The sequence below is a fragment of the Hyla sarda genome, chromosome 1, assembly GCF_029499605.1.
Source record: "Hyla sarda isolate aHylSar1 chromosome 1, aHylSar1.hap1, whole genome shotgun sequence".
In the NCBI taxonomy this organism is placed as follows: domain Eukaryota; kingdom Metazoa; phylum Chordata; class Amphibia; order Anura; family Hylidae; genus Hyla; species Hyla sarda.
The window spans coordinates 359,744,800-359,771,115 of NC_079189.1; the positions used below are offsets into that span (position 1 = coordinate 359,744,800).

General features: G+C 41.1%; 1 protein-coding gene across 15 annotated transcripts in view; it reads left to right on the plus strand.

Moving 5' to 3' along the window:
* RFX3 (regulatory factor X3) overlaps window positions 1-26,316 on the plus strand; it is a 245,319-nt gene that overhangs the window by 59,554 nt on the left and 159,449 nt on the right. For 8 of the 15 annotated variants that reach the window (XM_056522495.1, XM_056522424.1, XM_056522447.1 and 5 more), the window contains exon 1: window positions 19,721-19,856. The exons of 6 other annotated variants lie outside the window; for them this stretch is intronic. In XM_056522495.1, the coding sequence (XP_056378470.1) occupies window positions 19,827-19,856 (30 nt within the window). In that variant the 5' untranslated portion in view covers window positions 19,721-19,826. Of the gene's footprint in view, window positions 1-11,481; window positions 11,499-19,720; window positions 19,857-26,316 lie in introns of those variants that run through there. One more of the 15 variants, XM_056522526.1, reaches the window with a different exon arrangement.

Below are 26,316 nucleotides of genomic sequence, written 5' to 3' on the forward strand. Positions count from 1 at the left end.
TTTTATTATATTGTTTATAACTCTGAAATGAAAAATGAAACGGCCTTGAGAACAAATAAAATAATAATCAATTTTGGTTTTGTTTGCAACTCTTGTACAGAATAATTTGTCTCCATGGTAACAGATCACAAACAACAGTGCGGAATCTAACAATATAGCCAGGCTTACTTCCATCTGTATCCTTAACCCCACATTTGATATACATGAACATCATAATTCTAGGAAGGGAGTATTGAGCAGGCATAGAAGCTGGGCCTGCATCAAACATGGCGGCTGCCAGCTGCGCAGTTGACACCTGCCAGCTGCAGCAGGGATCGGAGATAACTCCAATCCTAGCCTTAGATGCAGCAGTCAAAAGCATTCCCTGTTATCCGTTATATGTTTGTGATATTGTTATGTAATCTTTTGGTGCCAAGCAGTTAAAGTGTACCTGTCATTGGCTAAACCTTTTTATATAATGTAGATGAGACTATAGTGCAGGGACAGTATTTTTTTTACCCAAAATTAGACACATTTTATGACCAATGTATATTACAAATATACATATACTGGTTTTATCTACATTATATAAAAAGTTTTTGCTAACGACAGGTACACTTTAAGGGGCTTTTCCGAGGCTATATGATTGGTGGCCTATCCGCGTTGTTGGCCCTGTTCATTGGGTAGTGCGGGGAGATGAACAGCTGATCCATGAAGGCGCTGAGATTCTGTAGCTCCATAGATGAGAAAGGAAGTTTTTCAGTATTAAAACATAACAAGAACTAGAATTTGGTATCACTACAATCATACATGCAAAATGATGTTAAAAGGACATTTTTACCCCAAAAAAGTATTTTTTTTTTCCCGCCACAAATTAACTCTTTTTTGTTTTACAACACATTTTAAAAGATAAAATAAAAGATACCATTAAAAAAGACAACTAGTCCTGCAAAAAACAATACGGCTAGTTTAGACAGAAAAATAAAAAAGTCTCTGAGGCCAGGTTCACATGGGGGAATTTGTGCGGAAAACACACACAGACATTCCACACATTTGTCCGATCTGTCGGGCGCATTGCATAGACGGCAATGCATTTCCTCGTGGAGTCCGACAAATCAATAGACATGTCTATTCTTTCTGTGGAACTAGGAATCAGAATTTCTGCAGCAGAAATTCTGTGGTGTGAACAGCGCAGCAGAATCCCATTGAAATGAATGGGAGCCTGCTGCAGCAGAATGTCCTTGTGGACATTCCGCACGAATTCTGCTGTGTGAACATACCCTCAGAAGGCAGGGAGAGAGAACCAAGATCACTATTGCCATAATTTGCTGTGGCAGGAAAGGGTTAATAACATACATTTGGGAGGTTAGTAAGGGACAGATGGCTGGAAATACAACTGGTGTTAAAAAGATACAAACAGTTTCTTTGTAACCAGTTACCATGGAAATATATAGGTGTGCACTGGAGATGTGGTCACAAAACGGTCGGAAATTTAATTTGGACTATTTACAGCTTCTTTTTTTATTTTCAATAAATTGGAACATTAAAAAAAAAAAAAAAAAATGGTTGTAAATGTAAATGAAACCTTGTGAATTTCCAGAGTTTCTTATGGAGAGTCACAGATAACACATTGTTATATTTCAATGAATTGTGCTAAGTAGAAACTCATCTCCAGTACATTTGTATACAGTATAGTGTAGTGAGTGTACAGATTTCCGCTATTTCACATTCATTTTTATGTATTTTGTAGTTTTATACAGGTTTGAAGTTATCACTTACAAATGCTAATTCCAAATACTAACCTAAATACTGTATTAGGGAAGGGTCACACACAGCATAATGCATAGCATCCAAAGTGCTGAATACACACTGGGGGAGATCTATCAAAACCAGTCCAGAGAAAAAGTTGCCCATAGCAACCAATCAGATCGCTTCTTTCATTTTTTTCACAGGCCGTTTAAAAAATGAAAGAAGCGATCTGATTGGTTGCTATGGGCAACTCAGCAACTTTTCCTCTGGACTGGTTTTGATAAATCTCCCCCACTATGTGTGACCCTAACCTTGTGTTACATTCACACATTATTGTGATGCAAAGTTTCTGCATCTGATTTTTTTTCTGCTTATTTCATCATTGACTTATCAGCAGAAAATATGAAGCAAAATATGCATGTATGAACGTACCCTTTAAGTAGCATTTCTTGTTTATTTAAGTCATAATTCAGGGTTTTAACCCCATCTGGGGGTCTTTATCAATAAACGTAGATTATAACTTGAATTATAGCATCATGACTGAAGTGGATTAGTACACACTGAGGCTATGTTCACACGATTGAACTTCCGTGCGGATTCTACTGCACTGTTCACATTGCAGAATTTCTGCACCGGAAACATTTGACGTAGAAATTCAAATTCCAGTATCCACAAAAAGAATAGACATGTTTATTCTTTCTGTGGACTCTGCATGGAAATGCATTGCCGTCTATGATACAGCGCATTTCCGAGGTGTCCTATCCTAGTGCCATGTTCTACTCGTGCTCCAATGTCGGGTGAATGTCCACATGAAAATTCACCTGTGTGAACATAGCCTTATTCTGTTCTGGAGTTTCACAGTGTTTCCTTTGATGTTGCAGATGTATTGTCATTTCTATATTGTATGGCTGCCATGAAATGGCTTTGAGTGTTTCTTTGCACCTTCATTTACTATTGCAAACTCGACATGTTTTGTCGGGTTGTGCGCCAAATTCTGTCGCATTGCGCCAGAAATTCAGTCTGTGCCAGATTTTGCGCCCGAATTTGCGCCAGAATTGAAAAAAACCCGACTAACTCTACATTTTACTAAGAAAACCCAAAAAAGGGGCGTGGACACAGGAAAATGGGTGGGGTCTCCAAAAAGGGACATGTGCCTGACATTTTCACAAAAACTCAACATATTTACTAAGGTTTCCACATAAAATGTGGTGGATTTGAGCTGAGGAAAACCCGACAGATCAGAGCATGTGTAAAAAAAGCCAAATGTAGGCAAAGTGGAAAATGTAGGGAAACCTTAGTAAATACCGTGGAAAATAAATTGTAGGGAATTAAAACCCACAAAGAAACTTACACAACACTCTTAGAAAATAAGGGCCTATATGTCAGAGAGTCAGGAATTTGGGGGGGTCAAGCCCAGCTGGGACTGTCGGGATGACTTTTTATCCTGTTCTCAGCTTTCTAAACCACTACCGTGTTTCCCCGAAAATAAAACCTACCCCGAAAGTAAGCCCTAGCAGGATTATATGGGTGGGCGACCTAGGCCAGGAGTAATCAACTGGCGGACCGCGGTCCAGATCAGGACCGTGGCCGCCAGTAATGCCCGCAGACCCCCCCCCTCCTTTGGCTGGTCCCGCGGCAAGTTACCATAATTGAGCCGGGGCAGGGACGCTGTCGATTTAAAACGTCCGCGCATATGCATGGCTGACGTGTCCCTGCCCCGGCTGCTAAGCAACAGAAGGAGATCCCGCCACTGCCGAGAGCTGCAGCTTCCGTACAGTACAAGTTGCGGACACTACCGTATGAAGGTGGGGAAGTGCTGGTCTCCGCTGGGGATGAAATGTGTACTTTAGTTTATTATGGCAGAGGGGTGGGGGGTAGTGTAGGAGTGTGAAGGACGACGGGGGAAGGGGAGGATGGGGGGCTGTAGCAGTGTGGAGGATGATGGGGGGCTGTAGCAGTGTGGAGGATGATGGGGGCTGCAGGAGTGTGGAGGATGGGGGGCTGTAGCAGTGTGGAGGATGGGGGGCTGCAGTAGTGTGGAGGATGGTGGGCTGCAGGAGTGTGGAGGATGGGGGCTGTAGCAGTGTGGAGGATGGGGGGCTGTAGCAGTGTGGAGGATGGGGGGCTGTAGCAGTGTGGAGGATGGGGGGCTGTAGCAGTGTGGAGGATGGGGGGCTGCAGGAGTGTGGAGGATGGGGGGCTGCGGGAGTGTGGAGGATGGGGGGGGGTGCGGCATCCTCCACACTGCTGCAGTCCCCCATGTTGTTCAAGGTACATACCGTAAATAAAAAACAAAAATTATTATTAGACCCGGTCTTATTTTTGGAGAAACACGGTATGATTTCTCTGAAACGCAAAAGCATTTCAAAGCACATTATAGACTGTTGTAACAAGATTCCTTTTTAAAGTCCTAAAGCCTGTCCTATAACGGACATTGGGGGAATCAGGAAGAATTGGCTGTGCGTTGCATTTCTAGCACATAAATGAAACGTTTTCACCAGTAAAACATCCTTTACCTAACTTGATGTTGGCATGAAAACTTTCTCCGGGGCATAAACAAACACTGTTGACTCCTCTTCTTCTTGGTGCAACTTTTGGCGCACGTTTCATATACACCAAATTTAGGAAAACCTTGTATTTTCTGTCGCATAGTTGTGGCCCAGATTTTGGCCCAGTTACACATCAGTACAAACAATATGCCATCCCTAAAAACACATCTGACCTTTCAATTACAAAAAAAAAAAATCCGTAACATTACTTCAACCAAAATGTTTTTTTTTTCCCATTCTGTGATTCTTTTCCCTTTCCTTTTTTTGGCAGCATTGATATTCTCCTGATGCTCTTGATCCACCAGAATCTTTAGGTGCACGTTTTTTTCTTTTGTGCCACCAAGTTCTTGACTCCTCAGTATGAGGTGCTGTTTGGGTCCCTGTAGTTCAGTGGTCTCCAACCTGCGGACCTCCAGATGTTGCAAAACTACAACTCCCAGCATGCCCGGACAGCCGAAGGCTGTCCGGGCATGCTGGGAGTTGTAGTTTTGCAACATCTGGAGGTCTGCAGGTTAAAGACCACTGCTCTAGTTGATACTACTTCACCATCAGGTTCTTCTGGAGATCTATTACTACTTCAGATTTCTGTCTATATATTGCGGCCATACATGCAGGCACTTGTAATTCCATTTTTATTTATATGCTCCAGATGTCGCCATCTTGTCTGCAGACTTGTCAGGGGTGCGGGGTGCTCTGTTTACTGTTGCATGCAGATTTATTCTATAAGATATGCATGATTTTATATGACATGCGCCAAAATTTCATGGGCTGAAAACCATTCGCAGAAATTCACTGCAGTAAATAAATGAGTTTCAAACAAGCAGATTCTTCATTTTTTGAATACATAAAACAGAATTGTAAGAAAATGAAATCCTACTGTTTTCACAATACATTTTTCACCCTTTTTTTTTTTTTTATGTATTTTTCCTGTTGAGTCTGTCACTTTTTTTTAAATAAAAATGCACTGGGCTAATAGTTTTTAGTTATGTTATTATGGTGCCTCCGCACTATGCCTCTTCATTACTACCATCTTATGTCCCGTCATTACTACCATCTTACAAAGCTGTATTCTCCGCTATATTAAATATGCAACACAAAAAGAAGAACAAGCGGAGCACTCACCACTGCAGTTGTCAGACAGGCGTAGGAAGCTAATCCATAGACCGCGTCGGTCCGGAGCAGGGAGGCGGCAGATGGATCTGGGGGAGTTCAGACGTTGGGCCACAGACCGTATCAGCGGCCTGACGAAGCGCCTAGGGGCGTGATATGGTCCCTGGCCCGACGTCTGAACTCCCCCGGATCCATCTGCCGCCTCCCTGCTCCGAACTGACCCGGTCTATGGATTAGCTTCCTACGCCTGTCTGACAACTGCAGTGGTGAGTGCTCCGCTTTTTCTTCTTTTTGTGTTGCATATTTAGTAGCTTCTACAGCATGTAGCGCTACCTGGATCATTGACCCTGTCACACCTGTGCCGCTCACATGTGCATTTCAGTATTGGACTTGTAGGGTTAAGGCAGTGCCAGCTTCTCTAGCTTATTCCCTTCTTGTGTTATGATAACTGGATATTATTTTGCATGCTGTACCATTTTGGGGATATTTTTGATTTATGAAGGTTCTTTTTGGGAACATGAGTTGTTTTCAAGTACAATACATTTTAACAGCGTACTTGAGCACGTTAAAAAGATGAATCCTTCCAAAATGAAAGTTTTGACAGTCCTTAAATATATCTATTGAGCTGGCTGGCATGGTTGGAGTCTACTTATTTTGCTACTTTCCGTGTAGCAGATGCTCATACATATTCATTCTAAAGCTTTCTGCGTTTTGTACGTTATGAGCTCAAGAGGTTTTTTTTATTTTTATTAAAGTGATAATGTTGTAAAAGACAAGACTCTTCTATTTGCCTGTGGAGAAGGTTCTGCGCAGGTTTAACCCTACCAGGGCCAAGGGGGGCGTACAGGTACCTGTACGCCCTGGTCCTGTTAGCGGGGTTTAAACCATTCTCACGAGCGGAAAACAGGTTAAACTCGGTGGGTCCCGGTTGCTACGGGCAGCACGGACCCATGGCTAATGCCGGGCACTGCCGATCGGGACAATGCCCGGCATTAACCCTTTAGACGCTGTGATCAAAGTTAATTGCGGCGTCCAAAATGCGGGGTTAACATTGCCGGTAGCTCAGTGAAGCTGATCGAGACATCTGCAGCGACATCGCGGGTCCCAATCAGCTAAGTGAACAGCGGGAGGGTGCTCACCTGCCTCCGCACCGTCCAATCTGTGTTCTGCTGCTCCTAGCTTGCTGTGCAGGCTAGATCAGCAGAGGGCCAAGAACACTCATCAATGCTATGCTATGGCATAGCATTGATCAGTATATGCAATCAGAAGATTGCTTGGTAAAGCCTCCTATGGGGGCTAAAAATAAAGTGTAAAAAAAAAAAAAAAGTTAATTACCGTATATACTCGAGTATAAGCCGACCCGAGTATAAGCCGAGACCCCTAATTTCAACCCAAAATCCCAGGAAAAGTTATTGACTCGAGTATAAGCCTAGGGTGGGAAATACCTCATCCCCCCCTGTCATCATCCAGACCCGTCATTAACATCCTCATCATCATCCCCTTGTCATCATCCCACACATCCCCCCTTCATCATCCCCTTATCATCCCACACATCCCCCTTCATCATCCCCTTGTCATCATCCCACACATCCCCCCTATCATCCCCTTATCATCCCGCACATCCCCCCTTCATCATCCCCTTATCATCCCACACATCCCCCCTTCATCATCCCCTTATCATCCCGCACATCCCCCCTTCATCATCCCCTTATCATCCCACACATCCCCCCTTCATCATCCCCTTGTAATCATCCCCCCCCCCTTCATCATCCCCACCCCCCTTCATCATCCCCACACCCCCCCTTCATCATCCTCTTCTCATCATTCGCCCTCAGTGGTCTTCAACCTGCGGACCTCCAGAGGTTTCAAAACTACAACTCCCAGCAAGCCCGGGCAGCCATCGGCTGTCCGGGCTTGCTGGGAGTTGTAGTTTTGAAACCTCCGGAGGTCCGCAGGTTGAAGACCACTGCGGCCTTCAACATCATCCAGCCCCCTCTCACCCCCTTTAGTTCTGAGTACTCACCTCCGCTCGGCGCTGGTCCGGTCCTGCAGGGCTGTCCGGTGAGGAGGTGGTCCGGTGAGGAGGTGGTCCGGGCTGCTATCTTCACCGGGGGCGCCTCTTCTCCGCGCTTCCGGCCCGGAATAGATGCGTTGCCTTGACAATGACGCAAATGACGCACCTCTGCGTCGTTGTCACGGCAACGTGACTATTCTGAGGCTGGGCCCGAAGCGCTTAGAAGAGGCCTCCCCGGTGAAGATAGCAGCCCGGAACCACTATCCCACCGGACCACCTCCTCACCGGACAGTCCTGCAGGACCGGACCAGCGCCGAGCGGAGGTGAGTACTCAGAACTAAAGGGGGTGAGAGGGGGCTGGATGATGTTGAAGGCCGCAGTGGTCTTCAACCTGCGGACCTCCGGAGGTTTCAAAACTACAACTCCCAGCAAGCCCGGACAGCCGATGGCTGCCCGGGCTTGCTGGGAGTTGTAGTTTTGAAACCTCTGGAGGTCCGCAGGTTGAAGACCACTGCGGGTGGGGGAGTTCACTCGAGTATAAGCCGAGGGGGGTGTTTTCAGCACGAAAAATCGTGCTGAAAAACTCGGCCTATACTCGAGTATATACGGTAACCCCGTCCATATTAAAAGTTTAAATCCCACCTTTCCCATTTTTTAAATAATATAATTAATATGTAATAAAAAAATAAACATGTGATACTGCCCCGTGCGTAAATGTCTGAACTATTAAAATATAAGGTCCGCACGGTCAATTATTAAAATATAAGGTCCGCACGGTCAATGGCGAAATCAAATACCAAAGTCAAAAATTTTGCATTTTTGGTCACTTCTTATACCATAAAAAGCGATCAAAAAATCCAATAAAAACTACAGACCACTGTGCAAAAAATGAACCATAATATTGCCCCATTTGCAGAAAAATGTAAAATTTATAGGGGTCAGAAGATGACAATCTTAAACATACTCATTTTGGTGCATGTAGTTATAATTTTTTTAAAGTAGTAAAATAAAATAAAACCTACATAAATTGGGCATCCTTGTGACCGTATGGACCTACAGAATAAAGATAAGGTTTCATTTTTACCGAAATGTGCACTGCATAGAAACGGAAGCCCCCACAAGTTACAAAATGTTTATTTTTTTTTTCTTTCAAATTTCAAATGGTCCTTAAGGGGTTAATAAGCTAGTTGTTTTGCAGGCTTTGTATACTAATACTGTTGCACAGCAACCAACTTATAGCAGCCATAATAGGCCAACTATCTGAAAGTCCTTTAAAGAGTACCTGTCATTTAAAAAAAGCATTTGACATTTCCTAGCGATATGCAAAAGTTTTGATCGGCGGAGGTCTGAGTGTTGAGACCTCTACTGATCAGGAGAACGAGCAGGGAGAAGTCTGTGCTGTGGTGCGCTCCTCTCCCTGCCTCTGTGTCACGTGATGAGACCTGCTCATAGACTTACATTGTGAGTTTGTCTTGATCATGTGACACAGAGCTGGGACAGAACACGCTGATCATAAACTTCTCCCGTCTCATGTCAAAAGTTTTTCCAAAGGACAATGACCATTTAAGATTTCTGAGTTCCAGTAGGCATAGCTGGTAAACTGGTATATGGCCACTTGAGACTGCATAGGTCTCATAACACTGCAGTAGCTACATATGTCTAGTTTTATTAGTCACTAGATACCTTTTCAGAATTAAAATTTGACTTCTTGCAGTTTCATAGTGTATTGTAAAGGGTTCATTTAGTTTAGGTTTACAGTCCTCCACAAAGCTTCCCAGTGTGTAACATAACTAAAATCGTTTTAAAGGGATTGTGTCATTAGAAAATGACTTCTTGTTTAAATCAAAGTTTTATATTAACCATAATTGTAAGAATTTTTGGGGATTTTTATTTAATTTTTTATGTTATCATCTATATTTTAACATAATCCTGGAATCTCTCAGTTTTCAATTTCACCACTAAGCCTTAAAGGGGGTACTCCGGTGGAAAATATTTTTTTGTAAATTACTTCTATTTAAAAATCTTAAACCTTCCACTACTTATCAGCTGCTGTATACTACAGAGGACGTTCTTTTCTTTTTGCATTTCTTTTCTTTCTGCCCACAATGCTCTCTGCTGATACTTCTGTCCATGTCAGGGACTGTCCAGAGCAGTAGAGGTTTGCTATGGGAATTTGTCCCTGCTCTGGACAGTTCCTGACATGGACAAATGTGTCAGCAGAGAGCAAATATATAGAGAATACAATAGGAGCTTCCCCTACCCTGTAAAATGACCTCTGTGCAGGTCACAGAGCATGCTTAAAAAGCCTGCCGTATGCAAAGAATATGATTTGGAGATGTTTATTGTACTTATCGTTATTAAGAAGTAGTAATGTTGATCGGAATTGTGTATAGCATATAGGAGGTGGGAAAGAATGTTCATTTTTCAAATATCTAGATAGAATATATACAAGCAAAGAACAGGGCTCGGCACTGCTTCATCCGAGTGAACCTTCACACCTGAACGTAGATCAGCAGTGGTACAGTCTGTGCATTCTAGTGGGGGTGCTAATCAATAAATAGATATGTTTATAAACCACAAAACCAAGAATAAGGAACAATTGCACTCACCCATCTGTAGAATTCATCTTCTCTTTATTCAAAGTGCAGATAACAAACAATGTGCAGCGGTAAAAACATGAACAAGGACAGCAGGAGTGATACCTACGGCAACAGCAGTTTCACGCGTCACTACGCACTTCTTTGGGCCGAAAGAGTGGGTGGGGCTTAGGGGAAGTCTAGTAGCTGTAATCTACTCTAGCACCTAGTGGCGGAGGTCTTTACAGGTTTTAGTTCAAAGGGGCAAAGACAACAGTAGATGTGCCAGATGTTAAAGAGGCATGCACCTCTCAAAACATGTGTTTTATTTAAGACCAGTATGTAAAATAACCGCAAATTTCCTCTTTATGTTATTTTCAACAGAAATAAACCTGAGAAAAGAATTGTGTTAATGTTGACCTAGGAATGTACACAGTGTAGGTAATACAAAAAGAAAAATAGCCAGCACAACTACCTAATACACTGGTGCATGCTGCTGTGGCAAATACAGAGTATACAGTTTATTTTCTGTATACAGTATAGGTAATGACTTCAGTTTATAAGAGACGGTGTGATACAAACGAACATATGTCATTTCACAGCACTATGCCGGGAATTTATCAAGACGTTTGTTCCAGTTGTATCGTGCTAAAAGTAGCAAATGGTGGCGTGTGGCGTGATTTTGCTGTACTTTGCCGAACTTTTAAGCTTTTGACGCTTTTGAAAAATGTTAAGAAAGTGGATATGGTTTAGCAGAAAAAAATTCTATACTTTAAATAATACATCAATAAATATAATAAAATAATAATAATTGGCAGGTTTATTCGGCTCTATCTGCGGTTGGCATAAACTACTGACAGATATTCTGGACAGAACAATGTATTGCTTACGTCTTGTAATGCATCTGTTCTCCTGGTATCCTCACACTGTGCACTCCTCCTTTACATGCACCGTAGTCCTTGATACGGGACGCTGATTGGCAGCTGTTTGCTTATCCTGTGCATAGGCAGATACCTGTCAGTCAGCGGCTGGTGGGCAGGGGAGTGGGGTGGAGTAGTACTTGTTCTCCTCCATATCAGAAAAATTTACAGAAACTGATTCGCAGAACAACGCAAATGATACATCATTCTGTACAGTATTTTTGTCGCCAGATAGGGCAGTAGAAACCTAATGATAGACTCCCTTTAAAGGGGTTATCTGGCAGTAGGGTGTTATTTTTGTTCTTTTGTTATATGCCCATTTTGTGTGCTTTAAAAAAATAAGGGCCATGATTAAGGGCTAATATCTAGTCCAAAATGCGTCGGCGTTTCACGTTTTTATGTGACCTGTTGCGATTCTCACTTAATTTTTAATGCATACCCATTAAATGTTGTAGTTTTTATTTTAACTTTTTTCACTTTTTTTGAGCTGGATATTCTACTTTTTCATATGGTGCATGCTTTCAGCGGGGGATAAGGCTCACGTCCATCTGTGCTCCTTGAATACTTCGATGCTACAGATTACATCCAATTCAGACTTATGGTGAGCTGACTTGCGTTCTTTCTATTTTGTTGTTTAAAAAAAATAAACCTTTACTTGCCTTCACCATTCCCTGGTGGAATCCTGCTCCTGGCCATATGTGGATCATCTTCCTGGTGCTGGGGGTCGGCAATGTGATTTATTGAGTCCTGGCAGCATGAAGAGGACCAAGGCCAGGGCTCAATATGTCACATTGCTGCTCAGCCAGTCACTGGCCGAGGCGGGACACCACTGTGGCCAGCAATTCACTTCCCCTGAGGAAGTCGCATAGGAGCGACGGAACGCGTGGGGTTCCGTGGCCCCGTCCTGACTATATTGGCTGATTACCTCTATTTCTCCCTCCATCCACTCCGGACTGGTGACTATTATTGTTTCACTTCAATTATATGTACATATGATGATTTAATTGTATGTAGTCTGGACTGGTTGGTATAGGTTATTGTACATCTACTCCAGGACGGGAGCTTATCTAGTGGAGGGGGTTCATGGCCCCTCACTAGAGCTGTGTTTGTGCTCTAAATGAGCTGTTTTTATGGGTTTTAAACTCTTTTTCTCCTCCAGTCTATTTGTTGTGTACACTATGTGTTTTTGTAATAAAATAACTTTGCATTATTCTATTTATGATTTGGTGTGCTCTATTTACAGTGTACCACTTGTCTTCTCTTTTTTCTTGATTCATTGTTGATTCGTACACTGTAGTAGCACCCAAATATTAAATTATTTTTCTTTATCCAAATAAAACTTTACTATTAGTGGATAGAGCCCCCCATTGTGTTCTTAGTGGGTCAGCAATTCTCTGGGATCACATTGAAGGTCAGGAGCAGGATACCAGGGGTGCTGGGCAGCACCACTGGTGGGGAGGAAAGGTTTATTTTTTCATAGCACACAGAATGGGCACATTTAAAAAAAAAAAAAAAACATTGTATTCCAGGAAAAACACCTCTGCTTGTCTCAGGAACTGTCCGAAGCATTAGAGGTTTGCTATGGGGATTTGCTCCTACTCTGGACAGTTCCTGAGACAAAGGTGTCACCAGAGAGCACTGTGGTCATAAAGAAAAGAACAACTCAACTTCAGCAGCTGATAACTACTGGAAGAATTAAGATTTTTTAATAGAAGTAATTTACAAATCTGTTTAATTTTCTGGAGCCAGTTGATATAAGAATAAAATAAAATGTTTTTCCTGGAATACCCCTTTAAGACTGACCTGTCAGTCTTAATAGAAGTGCCATTTCTAATAATCTCCCCGTCTTTCTCTGCTTTGCTTCTTTGTCTATGAAGTGTACAAACACGTGTAGTTTACATTTTTGGTAACAATAGTAAAATAGCAAAAAAGTGTAATGTACTTACTGTCCAAATTCGCCAGTTCTGGCCCACAGATCACTATCTGGTTCCCGGGTATTTCTAAGGACCAGACCTGAAGTTGTCATGTGGGCATTGTATTCCCATCAGTGATGTTGTGACTATAACTTATAACCACACGTCACTGGCGGCACCCTCATAAGTCACAACCGTGGGACACAAGTGACATGAGACTAAATACATTTTTATTTTCATGTTTTATTTCCTACAAGGTCCTGCATTCTGTTCAATCCTGGACATTGAATTTTAATGTGTAAATGTATGTTACTTATTTCTGGATAGACTTTTAGACAATAAATATCATTTTGACTTTTTATGTAGATACCTGTAACCTTGATCTGTGAGATTAGCACAAATCAAACACGTTGGTTTGATTGTCTTGGTTGTTCCTCCATGCATCCAATTTCTCCCAGTAATGCCATTTGCTAAGTTGGCACCTGAGTTTCTTTTAAATCAAGTGAAAGTCATTCAATTACTGTGGGCAGAAAGCGCCTTTCCCTGGCATTCTATGGGGAGGTCATTAAGTTGCATTTGACACGGCTTCTTGCGGTGAGAATAAAAGAAGCTGCGTCAGTGTAGAATATAATTACCCTTTAGGGGCTTTTTGTCCGTCTCCAGGCTGCAAAACTCTTGCATAAAACCTGTTGCTTTTAAAGAGCCGCACGTGTAATCCTCCCGATTTATTTCTTTTTATGCTCAGTATTGCTGTATTCTATGGGCATCTTTCATTCCATGTAAAGCATAATGCTAAAAGATATGATTAAACTATTGTGTATTCTTTCTACTACATAGAGTAAGTTATTATAATAATTCAAATTAGGAGTTAGCCAAATTTTATGTTTAAAGGGGTATTCCAGGATTTTTTTTTTATTCATTTGACTATGCTAAAGGAGCTGTAAACTTAGTGTAGTTCATAATATAGTGTCTGCACCTGTCTTTGATAGTGGTCTCTTATTCTTATGTGATTTGCTCTAATATTTATTTTTAACAGCATACATAATGAGTGTTGTCTTAGGTTTTCCCTGGTTTCAGTGTAGCCTAAGACGTTACATCACTAGTCAGGTGTTCAGAGGGAGCATGTCTTTGCTTCAATGGGGGGAGTGAGGGAGATCATTCTGCAAGTAATCATATTTTTGCCACAGCTGGAGGCACCCTGGTTAGAAAACACTGATCTATTGCATGAAATGTAGCTCATTTGTGCTTCAAAAATGGGTGGGGTGGCTGATGTGTGGAAAGGAGAAAAGTGACCTCACACTTAGAAACAAGGAATCATGGGACTTGTAGTTTTAGGGAACAAACTCCAACAGGAAATGGCCAGTTCACAAAAAGATAGCCACAGTGTTATGGTAATCTTACAACATAGCCATATTGGAATGCTAGGAGTTGTAGTTTTGCAACAGCTGGAGGCACCCTGGTTGGGGAATACTGCTGCATGTAGTCCAATCCTTTCGTCGTTTGTAGACCCGTGTACATGTGTCTGTTATCACTTCACTTCTTTTCCAAACCATTGTAGCAATCATTTTCCAATTTAAAACTAGAAAGAGATACATTTTAGTGTCAAACATATACATTTTTTGATGAAGTACAATATAGCTCAACGATTTATATTGATCGTTCATATCATTTGCAAAGTTGTAAATATATATAATTTCTGATGACGTGTAAATCGCCCTTCAGTCCACTTCCTCTAGCCTAAAGACAGTAGAAGAGGGCAGTGACTGCTGAAAATTTTTGTAAAAAAAAAAAAGTGTATATATTGATTTAGGTAATTTTTTCGCAGGTTACTTACTTCTATACACACGCAACATAGAAATCTGTCTTGAAACCCAATGCTGCTTCCTGTGTCCAATCTAAAGGCAACAGTCACACGACTAATAGCAATCTTTTATAGCCTCGCCCTTTTATCCATGAACACACATAATCCAGTCAAGTCAGGAAAGCGGGGTTTTGACTACAATGGATTGTTGACAGGCATGGATGAATCTGTGTCAGTGAATGGCTAAGGATTACAACGCGGGGTATTGCAGTTTTAAGCACAAAGCTTACCAGCATGATCCAGGAACTACCTGCTGTCTTATTTGTTTAGCTTAGAGGAAAAAGGGGTACAGAGGACGAGCTGAAAAGACATTTCTCGTGATGCGGGATGTTAGCACTAGTGGAAAGCATAACTAATAGCTGATGTAGTTTGGCATCAGTAGTATCTTCCAGCCTCCAGTGTCAAATGCTGCTCTTCTGTCTCCCTTAAAAATAAATCGGATAGCATATATTCCTTGGTTGTGGTCCTCTGATGTGGATCATATTTTATTTCTATTGGCCGGTTCCTCTCAAATGATGCTGTTATGGATGCTGAACTATTGGATAAATTGACAACTGGTCTCTGCCGCTCAATGGCAAATGGGTGTCAATCTAAGCCACTCCAATGCTGTCCAGTAGAAATAAGAGCTTCTCCAGCAGCAGGATCTCATGAGGCTGGGTTCACACCTAGTATTTTGGTCAGTATTTTTAGGCAAAACGAGGTGTGGAACTGAAACAGAAAATAAGACTAAAAGGCAGGGTTCATACTGAGGAATCTCCTGCCTAAAAATTCCATATGGGCTACCAGGACTGACTGAAGCGGTTCCTCCAAATGGCATTGTATTCTGAAATGAAATTCTGAAGTGTGCATTGTGCGGCCGAATCCCATTGACAGCAATGGGATTCAGCTACACTGGAATTTCCAAGCGCAATTTTTTTTATTTCAAGTTTAATATTTATAGTTTTCATCTTCTTAACATATGCAACAAACATGCAGTCGACCCAGAAAGTAGGGTATCAAAACATAACATGACAATGCCAAGGGACAGGAAATAAATATCGCATTATATTAGTACCAGCAATAATAGAGAACATCAGGTTAGTTCGATCTCTAATTTCTTTTTTTCAAATTCAAAAAAGAAGTTTATTGATATACAAAGATATACATACAAGGTATGCAAGAACATAAGCAGACACAGAAAGGTCCAGTGGCCAGGGAAGGCCAAAAGGGACAAAAAACATAGTCAGCAAAATGAAACATTATACAACAAAAACAGTGTCTATGCAATAAAGGAGCATGAGAGGCAATGAGAGTAGTGGGAAGAGTGACAGGGCAAGTAGTGTAGAAGACACATTATGTCCAAAGCTGCAGGTAAAAGAGCCAACAAAGGGACAAGCAAGGCAGGAGGCCCGTCTACAACATTTGGAGCCAAAAAAGAATAATAAAAAAAAAAGATCTCTAAGGGTGGGTTCACACCACGATTTTTCTATACGGTTTCGGCATACGGCTTTATAAAAAAAAACTTATGCAACCGTACAGAAAACCGTGCCCATAGACTTCCCATTCAAAACCGTATGCACCATAATGTATACGGTTGTCTCAGTTTTTCAAACCATACTGTTTTTTCCTTTTTTTTTTTTTTATCCGGACAGAAAACCGTGGCCTACCACAGTTTTTGGTCCAGGTGAAAAACTGTATTAAACTGTATGCATTTTTTTTTTAACATGGGAGTCAATGTGAACCGTACAGGACCGTATGAGTGTACGGTTCCATCTGGTGTTCACCATACGGTTTTTGGCTTTGCTCAGTTTTTTTCTTGGAATTTCAATCAAACAAGTAAAACTTTATTCATAAATGGAGTGAAAAGTTAAAAATGCATAAGTTTTTTCTTAAAAAACAGATGCAACCGGACATGATTTTTCAAATCATATACAGTTTTCAACCGTATACATATAAAAATTTGTACACACGTTTTGGTTCAGTTTAGTGAGTTTAGTGAGGCTATACGGTTGTGTTGTGAGTCCACCTTACCGTACTGCTTTCTTTTTCTGAAATTTCCTATTGGGGTTACTTCCCTCCAACTACAATCCCAGGATCCCATCCATGCTTGGTGGAGTTTAAACTACAATTCCCTGCAGCTCTGTGGAGAATGATCTCTCCCAGCCCACAGTCGCTCCACCTATTTAAGAAAGGACAGGCTTTCTTTCAAAACCTGCCTAGTGATGTAATGCCTCGGCCACACTGCAACTTGGAAAAAGCTGAAACAGCAGTTGTTTTATATGCTGCTAAAAGTTAACCTAGAGGCAAAGATAACATAAGATTTGTGCCATCAAACATTGGTACAGACACTATATTATGAACTACACTTACTTTACAGCCCCTGTAGCACAGTCAAATGAAAAAATCCTGGAATACCCCTTTAAGGAGAGTGCACCTATATCATGATTTATTTCAACCTTATGTCAAGAAGAACATTTCTGTGGAGGAACCTGAGAGAATATTGTGCATAACAGTCCTGCAACAAGGGAGAGGTTTGGGGCACTTCAACAGATCAGTCTCCACAGGGTACAAATAAAAGATGTAGTAAACAGGTAGCATCATAGGTCATTTTTGACACATTAGACAGCAGCTTATGCCCAGGAAGACAGGTGTACAAAGTGCACACAGTATCATAGATATTGATGTGGAAGTTAGAGAGACGGACTTGCCTTCCAGAGTCTCTACCAAATTTACATAATAATAGGGCATCCTGTTTGCATGGAAAATGTGGATCTGAAGCCTGTTCTAGGAAGAGGGTGTTCCTTGTCCTCCAGTCCTGGGTAAATCTTGGAAGTCTACCTTGCCTGAAGGCCAGTGATCTCTCAAGAATGCAGTAATGACTTGAGGGAGGGGGCGTTTTCAGTCTTCTGGGTGGATGGCACTATGGTATGCGTTGTTTTGGTGTTGTTTTTTAGACATTGTTTGATGCACAATCCCAGTATCAAAATCTCTGAAGTCACCTTAGCATGGAAACCTGCCAGAGAGCCAGAGAAGAAACCTCTGTCCAGAACTGTGCTAACTTAAGGCAGCTCCAGAAAGTATGGGAGAGAGGTCCCTGCTAGCCACAGTGTCTCCAGAACCCACTAGATGGGGAAGAGTAAAAGTGTCCATCCTCCAAGTGAGCACAATGTGAAGCCACACCCCTCCTGTATTGCCCCGCCCCTCCATATTCCAGACCTATGGGTCATGTGAGCTCTCAGTGTAGAGCAGGGGGCTGGATACCTTACACACAGAGCAGCAAGCCATGCCCTCTGTGTAGAAAATAGTCATGTGATCCTTGTCACGGCAGGCGGGAAGTAAGGCAGATGAATGGAGGCAGAGCACACATTGCATATAGCATTTGTCAGTTGATATGTATGTGACGTAATATCTTTGCATTAAACCCATTGTTGTGTAATATAGAACTATTAGCCTTACATACATTTTTTTCAATTTGGGGTTTTACAATTAAATCTTTTCCCCCCATGCTCTTAGAATATATAAATCATATAAATATGACTGGATTTAATGAAAGTCAATGGCAGGTGCTTAATTGTCACCCATTTATGGACATCCCCTAATAGTAAATGATTGTATGCTTCCAGTGTTAGCCATCTAGCACAGATAGAGCCCTCCGGAAAATCTAGGGAACGTTCCTATACCTGCTGTCGGTAATAGCAGCACTCTCGCCTTTAATACCACATGATTGTGCTCCTGGAATTCACCTTAATGCACTGGAACATTACTAACAAAATAAATAGACAAGTATACACAAATGCTTTCTACAGAACTGTCATATAACCTACTGTGTGGTCTCATGGTATAGGTAGGACAGCCGGAGCCCACCCATATACAGCAGGCCACATGATGAAATTCAAGGAGATCATTTTTAACTTATCTTTTGTTTTGTTTGCATAAATCCAATGTATGCTTTATTTAATCTGCTGTATTATGAACTATGTATTTTATGGTGTGTGGTCAAAACGAGAGAGGTAGCTGTATCAATTTATCTATTATCTATCTAGCAAAGGGATCTTTTTTTTTATTTATTTTTTCAATTTTTATTTTATTTATTCATTTTCCCTTTTTTTCCACTTTATTTTTAATCTATGTGTGTATCCAGTGCAAAACCGGGGATAACATATATTCAGGACTGTGAGGGTCCAGTGGTGGCGGGACTGGAGGGTGGGGGTGCACATCCAGACATGGTATATGTTTGGTGTGTCCCCTGCCCCGCCCCCGAGGAGGTTGCCTTCTAGAGACACCAGGATGTTTCTGGAGGACATCCTTGTCCCTATGTTGCCACAAGTAAATAACTGCTCATATGTATTATAAAAATACTCAGGGAGAGTTACTATCTAGAGCCCTATATGGGCATGCTATTAAATAAGCTTTCTTTATTTATTTCATTTAATCTTTTATTATTTTGCCCATTTTATTCATTTTTGTTGGTTTAATTTACATATTTCCTTATGCATTCATTTTTTTTCTACTTGTTTCTTTTTTGTGTTCAATAGGAACAATAAACGAGGCTGCACTCACCATAACTTCTTGGTGTGCTTTTATTCTTCCATCTCTGAACTATACAGGGTTGCGGGTACAACAAACAGGTGCGTGTTAGAGCAACACGTGTTTCACGTGGGTTGTGCTTCTTCTGGCTCTCCAAGAGAGCCAGAAGAAGCGCAACCCGCGTGGAACACGTGTTGCTCTAACACGCACCTGTTTGTTATACCCGCAACCCTGTATAGTTCAGAGATGGAAGAATAAAAGCACACCAAGAAGTTATGGTGAGTGCAGCCTCGTTTCTTGTTTCTATTGAACACATTGGACTGGGATTTTGCTGTGGCAGTGCACACCGATCTAGTGCATGTAGTCCATATAGGATACATAGTCACTAGTGCCAGCCCATTCTTTTTACAGTGTTGTTTGTTTTTTGCCCACCGTCTTGCCCTCAATAAACATGTCTACTACGGGAGCTTGTACACAGAACGCCGGCGCACACTAGTGAGACGTCTCGGTGTGCAGGAGACCACATGTATTGCAGTTGCAGCCATAGCAACCGATACACATAGGAGCCGATTGGCTGAACAGAGTTCTCTGTCATACATAGCGCCGCAGTGAGTGCGTGCCTGTGCACTTGGTTATACCCCACGCTAACATGGTTATGGAATGCAGCTATATACATCTGGTGAGTTTTTGATCCCCTCCTCTTATGATTAATTGACTAGCAACATGTGTGTGTATATCATGAGTTTTATCAGCAGAGTATGTTTTTATCATAACAGTATCACTATGCACTTGAGCACTTTATTTTTGAGATAATGTCGGCACTGTAATACAAATATGGTACATCATACTGTAATATGTAAAATGTATGCACTTTATGATGAATTTATTTACTTATTGATCACAATTGGTACCTGATTGGTGCCCTTATAAATGTGTGGTTTGATCACTTGTGTGTACTGCTTGATAATGTCTGGGTGAGCCAGTTGAAACGTTGCTGCTATTTTTGTGAAACACTTGTTTTTTTTGTTGTTTTTTTTTACCATGGAATAAAAGCACTTTTTTCACTTTAAACTGGACTGTGTGCTGTGGTGAGATCCTTTTGCTGTTACCAATGTGGAGTCATCCTCGGTCAGGACTCTAGAAGCTGCTTTGCACCGGACACCTTTTTTATTTTACCTGGTTGTGCTGCTTTTCTACATTTTCTATCGATCTATCTATCTATCTATCTATCTATCTATCTTATCACATTCTATCTATTTATCTAGTGGGCCATAAACATTAGATAAGTGTCAGCCGGACATAACAACCAAAGTGTATTAGGGCCGCCCAACTTTCCTTCATCAGATGTCAAGGGAGAAAAGGTCAGGCATGTTGGATTTCATCATGACCAATCTCATTCTTCTTAGAGAGATCAGATATAGCCTAAGGTGTCTTACAGCAGAAAGATACCTGTCAACAAAATGGACATTTGTCTGACAGCTACAATGAATGGACAACTTAAAGGGAACCTGTCACTTTGTAAATGTAGCTTAATCTGCAAGCACCTTGATATAGAGCAGGATAAGCTGAGAAGATTGATATATAGTTTTGCGGGGAAAAAAATCCATAACTTATTATTTATCCATGTAAATCTCTGCCTTTTCTGGGCCAAGTAGTAAAATGAGAAGTCCTACTCAGTGATTGACAGCGCTCTCTGTATACATACTTTATACACAGATAACTGCCAATCACTGCATAGGACCACCCACTTGACTACTTAGCAGTAGCTTACATGGATCAATGACAAGTTATTCTGAAACTTTAGATCAGTCTACTCCGCTCCTTCTGCTCTGTAAGATTAAAGGGGTATTCCGCCCCTAGACATCTTATCCCCTATCCCAGCAGCGGGACCCCGGGGATCGCTGCTGCAGCACCCCGCTATCATTACTGCGCAATACAGGGGCCGAAGCATCGTTACGTCACGGCTCCGCCCCTCGTGACGTCACGGCCCGCCCCGTCAATACAAGCCTTTGGGAAGGGGGCGTGGCAGTCATCACGCCCCCTACCATAGACTTGCACTAAGGGGACGGGACGTGATGTCATGAGGGGCAGAGCCATGACGTCACGCTGCTCCGGCCCCTGTATCGCCGTCATTACGCACAGAGCGAACTCGCTCTGTGCTGTAATCATAGCGCAGTGCCGCAGCGGCGATCCCCGGGGTTCCCAGCAGCGGGACCGCAGTGATCTAACATCTTATCCCCTATCCTTTGGATAGGGGATAAGATGCCAGGGACGGAATACCCCTTTAAGCCTGCAGATTGAACTTCATTGCCAACGTTACCGGTTCCCTTTAAGACCGTACAGGGACACACATGGCACTACATATACTGTGCCATGGCCTTATAGAACATGCTTTGATTGTTTTTCTGGTGGAATCCAATAGAATATCTCTCCATTTGAAATTTAAGACATGTTGAGGTACAGTAGGTTAACATGGAAGGCTATGACATGTTGAGGTACAGTAGGTTGACATGGAAGGCTATGAGGGCTGAAATAAGTTTTTTTGTATGAGGTTCAAACTGGATGGATCTACTTAGTTGTCATCCTAAATAACACTTGGCTGTTGTTACAATACTTTTCTCGTGGGTGGACTAGCACATTTTGAATAATGATGGCACTGCCTGTACACACATTCCATAGACTATGCAAGATTAAGGTATAAACATGCTATAGGAGTTGTTACAGTTAATAGATTTTAAATGAGTGTTATGTGTTATTCAATTAGGGAGTCCAATATATGTTACCTGTGTATAACCTTCTATTCCTTGTGTAGTAGTCATCTAATTAAAACTTCTTCACTGACTAATTAACACGTTTCCTGTCATTGGTGGCGGCGAGTAATTAGCACCTTTTCCTCTACCTCTGCTATTAGGTCAATTAACTACAACTTTGGTACAGGTGGTATGGACTAATTAAGTTTTTTATTTTAATTTTATGTGATGGGGTCTGTCAAATCTTCCTCATGTCCTTTCTGACAGTAATGTAAACTCTTCTGTGTAGAATGACTTTAGTAATTATATTGTCTGGTGTGTATAGCATGCGTACGAGGAACAGATGTGGCGCACATAGATCCTTTCTTGTGAGTCAGTGGACGTTATTAATGGTTGCTAAACACTGGAAGCAATCGGCTTACTCCACTGCACAGGGTTATCCAGAAAATTCTGTATTCTCTGAAAAATGGACTCTAAAGAGTTTTGGAAACAGGCTAAAAAGCCCCCATTAAATTGTAAATTTTACCAATAGGTACACCTCCATTAATACACAATGCAGATTTCTGCAGAATTCAAAATCTAAAAATGTTTTGTTCATGTCTTGTAGACGCAAAGGCTGCAGCCCAATTTTCCTTTGAGTAACCTTTAAAACATATTAGGTTATTATGTATCTATAAATAAAACTATTATACAACTCTGTGCTCAAGAATGTTTGTGCTTATACCAATATCAGTCACTGGCCCTCATTTACTAACATGATTCCGACTTTTTGTCGGGTTTTGTGCCTAAATTCTGTCGCACAGAACGTGTGACAGAATGTGCGACAGAAAAAACCCGACAGAATCTGAATCACTCAATGGGATATTTATCAATACCTGTGCAGAGTAAAGGTTGCCCAGTTGCCCATAGCAACCAATCAGATTGCTTCTTTCATTTTTCAAAGGCCTTGTTAAAAATGAAAGAAGCAATCTGATTGGTTGCTATAGGCAACTGCACCACTCTTCCTCTTCATTGGTTTTGAGGAATCTCCCCCTCAGAGTGAAAAAAAAATAAATACAAAATGGGCGTTGATTTCGGGAAAAGGGCCGTATTCCCTACATTTCAGCCAAAATCACTCATCTTTTCCTAAAACCACTCTGAAATTCATGTGAATTATCTGGGAAGAAAACCCAACACTTTAAAGCACGTATAAAGTTTCAGAAAGCCGAGTAAATTCTCTGGCTGTTTGCTCCTTTGCCTGCCTCATCTTTTTCAAGCAATTCTTACTTGTCATTTTGAATTATTATTATTTTTTTTTTTTGCACAATTAAATTTTTAAGCAATGTTTTAGCTTTATTAACACATTTTTTATGAGTCTTTTCAATTCTTTTTTTAGTTTGCTTCAGTAATGATGGTGATTGAAAAAAAAAAGGAAAAAATAATATATATATATATATATATATATATATATATATATATATACACTCATTTAATACATCTATCTATATGTGTCTCCCTCCTTCCTCAGGTCCGAGTTACAGTTTGTGGATACAGTACTTTATATATATATATATATATATATATATATATATATATATATATATATATACATATTTCCATGAATACATTAACCCATTAAACATTTGAATTTTGCCGGGTCTGAATGCCATTGGAGGCTGAGTATGACATCAGCCTCCAGGGTCTATTGGTAGTGTATAGGAATGAATGGGCTAGATCTATAATATTGTGATTTTTTACCCATTGAAATCAAGCGGCCCATTGTGGTTTATGGAGCTCTTGCAGCAAACTGGGTAGAAAGCTAGACAGCAGGGTCCTGGTAGTAATGTGGATGGGAGACCCTGGTGTGGGTCAAATTCCTTTGTTGATATACAGTGTTGGGATTATACTTTAATTAAGATAGACATATATGGGTCAATTGATAGTTGAGAAAGTGTTTGAACTGTTCCCACGGTTCAAAAAATCATGTCTATCCCAATTAAAGTATAATCCAGAAATCACTGTGCGACAGAATTTTTCCCTGCAACTAAAAATATCGGGAAAAGTGCGACACATTAGTAAATGCCAAGTGAAAAAAAGGTTGAAACCACAAAAAAGAAACAAACCCACACTCCACTCTTAGTAAACGAGGGCCACTGTCTTTGTTGGACTCTTACATTTATTTCACTTTCTGTTGCCAACAGTCTTGTTTTGTCAAAGCAATGCAAGAGTGGGCAGTTTGGGATTGGGGGGGGGGGCTTAAAGGGGATTGTCCCAAAAAGCATATTCGGTAAAATCAGATGAACACCACATACATATTTGTAAAGGAGAACAAATGTGCTGTTTTTGGTAAAGTTACTTATGTCCCTGTACAGATGATCCTGCTTTCTTTTTTTGAACTATGACCTATGCAGCAGTGCAGACACATTACCACAATGGGGTCTGCAGCCACTTTTCCGCAGTGCCAAAAAAGCAGCCGTTGGGTTCAAATTCACAGTGGGAAACACGTGTGAATGAGCCCTTTAGGTAGGGTCACATGTGCTGTATTTTACTGCATATTTTCTGCATATTTACAGCATATGTGACCCTACCTTTAGGCTGTGTTCACGCTGCTTTTTGTTGTATTTTTAAAGTGTTTTTTGTGTTTGTAAACTCCTTTAAGAAAAATAAAATTGAAGTTAATTGGAAAAATCCGCAGTAAATCTGCCGCGCAAGAACATACCCCTAGAGAAATTTTTGCAATTGAGTAGGTCCCACCTTCAGAGCCTTCATTGATCATACTGAATAACGATCCACTACAAAGGAGCTGCATCTCCTACTGGAGGACCCAGCATGTCTGTGCATTACGCAGACAGTCCATTGATTTTATTAGAACTGTGTAATCCTTCATTTCCCCTGTGGTAGTGCTGTTTGAGAATTAAACACTTCCTGTCAGCTCAAAGCAGACATTCTCTTTATTCTATTCATTCTCAGGAAAAAAAGTAATTACAGTTTAGCAAAAGCGAAATACTTAGAAATCTGGACTTTAACATTAAATGAACGTCTTTGATTCTGAAAAAAATGTAGCTGTGATGATAAAATAAAGGGAGAGAATTGCTGCTTGTGACATTCAATAAATGTATCTCTGCTAACATGCTCACCCTAAATTGTAGAACCAATTTTTTAATTATTCCGAGCTAAAAGATGGCAAGTAATGATGGGAACTTGGCTAATATGTGTAAATCTATCTAGTTGCTTTTAGCTAGCTGACCTATTACCTTTCCCTGGATGATGGAGAGTAAGTGAGCCTCTTGTTGTCAGGAGCAATGAGCTAATTATTTGTGTGATTTACTGTGTCGGAGGAGAAGAAAGCCTCATTCTTGCTATTGTTTATATTAAAAATGGATGTACAAGGTAGCCTTGTATGGTAAAAACGAATGAATGTGCCACTCCAGCTTCCAGTGATATTTCTTTAAATTAAAGTGATTTTTTGTGTGTCGGTGGTTTAGATCCCTGAAACGGTTCTTTGTGGTATGATATAACTTTGTATCGGAGGTATAAAAATACAGCATTCCAAAAGTAGTAAATGAATCCACAATGAGGGAACGCGGTACAGACTCGGTAAGGATTACTTTTTTTTATTTATAAAAAATTATTTTTTCCTGTACTGCTTAGCAACAACCTTGGCAGGGTTAATGTGTCAAAGTAGAATCTGGATCGCAGTAATATCTGGATCACAGTAATAACTATCCAAAGGCAGTGGACCCTGCCATGGAGCAAGACCTTTTAGGGACAGCAAGACCTTTTTAGGGACAGCAAGGAGGTAGCTGTCTTAGGGTCGTTTACGCTGAGGAAATTCAGTGTTAATGGATCCACGTTGTCCGGAATCAGCGCTTAATGTTATGCAATCTGCTATGGCTGTCCAGTTGACAGACACCACTCCACATTGAACATGTTCAGTTTTCCACCAGAATCCAATTCCGTTTTGGAATTTCTGCTATGGAACTTCCAACGTGTGAACTAAGCAGCATCAATGCATTGAAATCAACGGGCAGCTGCTGCAAGCAGATTCCAAGCTGAATTTCCTCATGCACTCTCTGTAGTGTGAACTCTGCCTTACACTTACCATTATCAGCCATATTGGTTTTTGTTGGGCAACATTTTCACCCGAGCACTTGGAGGGTTCTTACCTTTGTCAGAGAGCCATCCCTCCCTTACGTCTTATTGTGTAAGAAATGCTTGACTGGTTCTTTATCTGTAGACTGTGAAATATGAAGCGTGGTCCGTGATCAGATGTTATTTGTGTATATAACGAAAGTGGCCGACAGCCCACAACCATAACCCTAAACTTAGTAAAAAAAAAAAAAAAAACAAGGAATGTTGGGAAATACAGATGAAGACATCAGCCAGATGAGCAGACAGAAATCAGTAGTT